This window comes from Solanum pennellii, chromosome 5, assembly GCF_001406875.1.
Source record: "Solanum pennellii chromosome 5, SPENNV200".
Lineage (NCBI taxonomy): Eukaryota > Viridiplantae > Streptophyta > Magnoliopsida > Solanales > Solanaceae > Solanum > Solanum pennellii.
This window is the reverse complement of record NC_028641.1, coordinates 49,287,161-49,292,946: the sequence shown is the minus strand read 5'-3', so window position 1 is coordinate 49,292,946 and position 5,786 is coordinate 49,287,161. Positions and strand designations below refer to the sequence as shown.

The window sequence follows — 5,786 nt, the reverse complement described above, 5'->3', positions numbered from 1 at the left end:
ATTCCAACAACATTGACCCAGAAAAGAGGGAACCGCCTCAAATTTCCCTGTTTTCTACTTCATGATTCCTTTAATTCGCGTGCTTAGCACGAGCCTAAACGCATTTCATTCCATCTTTCCGTTTTTCTTTTCAATTTTGTTTCAAATTCGTACACACTCCAGCTCATACTTTATCCAGTGCAAAAATTGGAGAGTTCTGCCTTTGCCACATTGTTTCTCAAACGATTTTCAATTTGCAACAGTCCCACTTCGAGATTTCATCCCATTTTTAGATTTTTGGGTTTCTATATGAACCCATCCCATTTATTGTTCAAATGTGGCATTCTTTGGAGTCCTGAGATTACTGCTTAAAAGTTTTGGGAATTCTCTATTCAATAATTAAAAATTTTCGTTTGTTCAGTTGTGGAATCGCCTCCTTCAAACTCGTTGTCCAGTTTGCTGCCTTTAAAGAGGTAAATTCTTTCTTTAAATTTGTTTCCTTTTAACTTCTAGTTTTGTTTTGTTTATGTACTCTTAGCCCTGTATGTGCTTTAGCTGTGTTTTAGTTACTGTATGTTAGAATTTGGTTGATTGTTAGTTCACCTTCATTATTTTTTCAGTTCTTTGTTTTTCCTAACTAGTTTCTTCATGTTGTATTAAACTCTGCGTAAGCGGTGATTTATTTTGTATCTTGCTTCACCAATTAAAATTTACATATTGTGGGAAAATTAAATAATATGATTGATGCTCTAGTATTGGCTGGATTGGTATTAGCTTCATTCATATGTCCGATTTTTCCTTTAATTTCTGTGTCATATCGGTAAATTCCTAATTCTTTGAGCACCAGTTCAGTCTAAATATGAATATATAGTAGCCTTTTATTTGCTCAAAGCTTGTGGTGATGCACTAAGTATATGTTCCTTTGTTTTAACATATCTTTCTAATTCGTTTTATTAATTATTCCTTTTACCCATTGAAGAAACCTTACCCCAGAACACGAACCAGGTTCGTGTAAGTTGCTTTTAAGTAAAGACAGAGTAAAGACACAAACACTTATTGAATTAAAAACCTTCCTCACTCAAGGAAGGAAAAACCTCGTTTTATTAATTCAACTATAAGATTTTGTGATTACAACTCAATAATCAAAAAGTCTTATCTCTACTACTCCCTCGATTGACTCCAATCGATCTCTCCAAAAGGCCAAACCCACCTTTTGTTACAACCCTCACTGAAACTCAACCCTACAAAGAGCCAAACCCACCCTTTGTACAAATCTCTCAAGACTCAACTCCCAAAAAGTCAAACCCACTTCTTGTTACAAATCTAGGAATTATTACAACTCAATAATAAACCTAGAACAAATCAACAAAGACTAATAACCTTAGACTTTAATTGATCAAACTTCAATATCCAATAGTTCTGAGTAGAACAGGTTTCGTGAACCTGGTGCTTATGTTGCTGTGATGAAGGTGAACCTGGTCCTTGCGTTTCTGTGACGAAGACCTGCGTTTTTTCTCCAGAAAATACTACTCTCAAGATGATATATTTCGTGAATATGCAATACCTATCGTTCTGGCTTTGCTGGAAAAATTCTCTCGATTTTTGTGATTGCAAAGACATTTTTTTCTTTCAACTTCTTGATCCTTTTATAGATTTGATTTGCCTTCAACTTCTACAAGGAAAGGAATTACAAATCCTTTTCCTTCTTGAACTTGTCTATATTTACGTCTTTCCTTATTTGACTTGAATTGTAATTTCTTTATTTCTTTCCTTCTTTGACTTGAATTGCTACTTTTTTATTTCTTTCCTTCTTTGACTTGAATTGCTACTTTTTTTTTTTTTTTTTCCTTCTTTATTTATTTCCATATTTGTTTCCTTCTTTTCCTTCTTTACAATTCTGCACTTTTTCTTCTTTTCTTCAATACTTTTTCTTCTTTGTCGCAACTCTCATAATTGTATACATACGACACCATGCCTTCACTTTATCAATCATCAAAACTACTTTATTTGTTCTCCTACTTCCCAACATTTTCCCCCTTTTTGATGATGATAACCAATGATTTGTTACACATCAAGACTCTTTGTTAGTGATCAAAACTTCAATTCTTTGTCATCCATCAAAACTACAAACTTCATGTTTTCTCATTCCCCAACAATTTCCCCCTTTTTGATGATGACAAACTATACATATGTCTATCTACATTATATACTTTCCCCCTTTTGGCATCATTGAAAACCAATAACCAAAGAACTCGAATAACATTCAATGAGTGCAATATCATTTTTAACTCATAGCCACTTGGGCAACACTTTCAAGTACACTTCTGCTAACAAAATGGTTAGTTAATCTGAGGATATTAGTCATCTTAAACTCATACACAATTAAGATCTTCAATGAGAAACGAAATAAACAAATATGTACCAGTTTATGCCCTTAATCAAAAACATATAATATCATGAGTATGAGACAGACATAAGCACATCAAAGAGTCAAAAGAGTATAAAATTTGAGGATAAGGATTGGGACAAAGATTACTAAAGTAAGGAAGAAAGGGATGTTTACTGCCATTGATAATTTTTTCAGTATGCCCATTGTGCACCAGCTTCTTTATTCTGATCAGTTTTCTTAGAATGTGAAATTTCATCACGAGAAACATGAGATACATCATCACCTTTTTTTTTTTTTTTTTATAACTCTACTCCGTAACATTTTCATTCTCCATGATTTTCTTCTCCTTTTTTTTTTTTTTATAGCCTTTTTCTTGATGACAACTTTGAAGGAGTACCAACTACCAGTAAGAGATTCATCACATTTTGGTGCACAAAGAGATGTGTTTATCAATAATGAAAGCAAGCAACAATTTATTTCTGTGAGAATTGTTCCCCCTGAGAGATAGACAAGTTATACACTTGGAATGGATGAAATATCAATTTGGAGTTTGTGAACCTGGTTCAGATGTGGGTGATAAAGCAGGGTTCCCCCTAAATTAAAGCATGAGTGACTTCAATACTGAGATTTTCATCATTAGAGCAGTTTGAGATTGAACGATGCTTATTGTCAAAGAGGGTTCTTGGTGATCTTTAAGAAAGTTGAATTTTTGATGATCGACCAGGTTCATTAGTGCTTATGTTTGACCCACACTCAGGAAATTAATGCATTGAAAAAGGATGGTACATACCTGAGTATTACAGAGAAACCAGGTTCCCCTTTTTTGTGTTTCTTCATGACTTACTTAATGGTGTTAGCAAAAAGAAGAGATAACATCCGCAAACTTTCTAAGCATTGTTTGAGATGTGACTTGAGTGTGTACCTGTTACAGTACGAGGTTGAGTTAGCAGATATTCATTGTATAATTACTCAAGCGTAAGATTATTCTTTTACTAGCCAATTATTAAAGGAAATCATGATAATGCATCAACTTGTTTCGATAACACCATGCTTTGACTGATTTTTCTCAAGTTCTTCATATTCAAGGCCTTCATGAGAATGTCGCATCATCATATTCTCCCAGATCAAATGAATCTCAAGCTGATTCACAGAGAACCAACCCTTGTCAATTTTCAATACCTTCCAATGAATAACAAGGACCATGTTCACACAACGAAGTTCCCCCTAAAGGTGTGCCATACTCTTACTGTCCCGATTGCTCTAATATTCCCCCAATCTCCAGAACCATAGATTAGTAGTAATTCATGTTGCAGGTGCATCAATGATTGTTAGCTGTGAACCAGGTTCATATGCAGTGTTCCCTAAATTTGCATCATCAAAGATGTTTGATATCATGTCACTTTCTTCAACTTTTTTTTTTTCATCCTTTTCAAGGAATAAACTGTCTCCTTGAAAATCAAAGAGCGAGAGGAAATTTTCTACCATTTTTAGCACATGTTTGGAGCATGCACTATTCATGTACCAAGTTGGCCTTTTCCCTCTCACCTTCACCTGAAACACTAGTCAAAGATTAGTCTTGGGAACCCAGATTAGCTTGGGCCCCTTTATGTGAGTAAAAGGATGAATAAGATTTCTTCTAGCCCATAAAGGCAAATAAGAAAACCTTTTATTTGGAGCATTTTTATTTCGAACCAGGTTCTTAGCCGTATCAGTCTTTTCCTTTTTGGTGAACTTAACATTTTTCTGAAAAGCCTCAAATAAAGCTTTACATTGATTCTTTAAATGACCTGAGTTTCCACAATGAGTGCATAAACTTTTAGACATGTGAATAGTGTGTGACACAAGATTATTCTGTTTTTTAAAACCTATCCCACTTCGACTAGTGGTTTGCTTTTCTTGAATCTGAGTTAAAATTTCAGAGGACCTGGTCCATCTAAGATTTCTTTCCAGATCCAGTTTGGTATGATCAAGATTTTCTTGTAACAACCTATTCCTTTCTGTTAAAGCTTGATATTTTATGGTTAACAATTTTATTTTTTCTTCTAGAGCTAATTGAAGTTCACTAGCAGAGTTTTTGCCCTTGTGACTTAACTCTGAGATTTTAATCTGTTCTTTTAATTTATTTTGAAGAAAGTGATTGTGTTTCTCAAGATTGTCATTGACTTCTCTTAAAGATGCATAGTTTTCCATCACTTGTTCTCTTTCAGAATTGACAGACTGATATGCATCTATAAGAGTACTCAATAAAGACTCTAGTTCCTTTTTAGAATATGATTCAATATTTACTTTGATGTGATGAAAACTTACCTTGCTTTGTTTGTCATCTTCTTCATCATCTTCAGAATCTGTTTCAGCAATGAGTGCAAGAAAATCATATTTATTTGATTGTTCTATTGCAAGTAGTGACTGATTTTCGAACCCTCCATCCTCAAATTCTTCTTCAGATAAGTCCCCCATAGCGGCAAAGGCTCTTCTCGTTGAAAGATCCGCTTCTTGATTGGTCATTCTTCTGTTTGTGGGAATGTACTTATCATTCTTGATGTCTTTGACCTTCTCAAAGTTTGCCTTTTTCTGCTCTAAAGCCCAAAGTGGACAGAATTTGATGAAGTGATCTGGGCTCCCACATTTATGACAAACCTGGTCTTTAGTGTTTTCAGATGGTTTTTGAGAAGTTTTCTTTTGAAAGGTCTGCCCTCTCTTTAGCATTCTGGTGAACCTTTTGGTTATGAGGGCAATATTTTCATCTTCAAAATCATCTGATGCATTTTTATTTAGAACCAGGTTCCTTTCCTTCCTTTTTCCTCCAATTTCCTTTTCTTGGTTTTTCTTGAGTTCGTATGTGATGAGATTACCAATCAACTCATCCATGGCCAGTGAGTCTAGGTCGCGGGCTTCAGTGATAGCCTCGACTTTACTTTCCCAAGTTTCAGGAAGGACACTCAAGAGTTTCCTTACTGCCTTTCCATTAGGAACTATCTCTCCCAAGGAGTACATCTCATTAATGATGGAGGTGAACCTGGTGTGCATATCTTGAATAGTCTCCCCTTCTGCCATCCTGAACAGCTCATATTGCCTGTTCAAGTTATCAATTTTGGACTTCTTGACTTGCGTTGTTCCTTCATGAGCTGTTTGTAGTGTTTCCCATATGGCTTTGGCATCTTGACAGGACGAGATTCGATTGTATTCGTCTGGTCCTATGCCACAGATCAAAATTTTCTTGGCTTTGGCATTGTTTTGGATTGCAAGCTTGTCTTCAACATTCCATTCTTTTCTTTCCTTTGGGATTTTGGTGATTCCATCAGTTGCGGTTTTCATAGGTATGGTTGGGCCATCTAGAATTACTCCCCATAGATCAGGGTTTTCGCCAATAAGATGGTCCATCATACGATTTTTCCACCATCCATAATATTTGCCATTG

At 35.2% G+C, this 5,786-nt stretch overlaps 1 protein-coding gene across 1 annotated transcript; it reads right to left on the bottom strand.

The window, feature by feature from the left end:
- Positions 1-2,729: 2,729 nt before the first annotated feature.
- On the bottom strand, positions 2,730-5,117 carry LOC107018978. The gene has a single exon (XM_015219570.2). The coding sequence runs from the start codon at positions 5,072-5,074 to the stop codon at positions 3,932-3,934; it is 1,143 nt and encodes a 380-aa protein (XP_015075056.2). The 5' UTR covers positions 5,075-5,117; the 3' UTR covers positions 2,730-3,931.
- Positions 5,118-5,786: the final 669 nt, after the last annotated feature.

What these genes read in the sequence shown, in the direction of transcription:
- LOC107018978 (XM_015219570.2), bottom strand. Translation starts at nt 5,074, where the DNA reads ATGCTAAAGAGAGGGCAGACCTTTCAAAAGAAAACTTCTCAAAAACCA.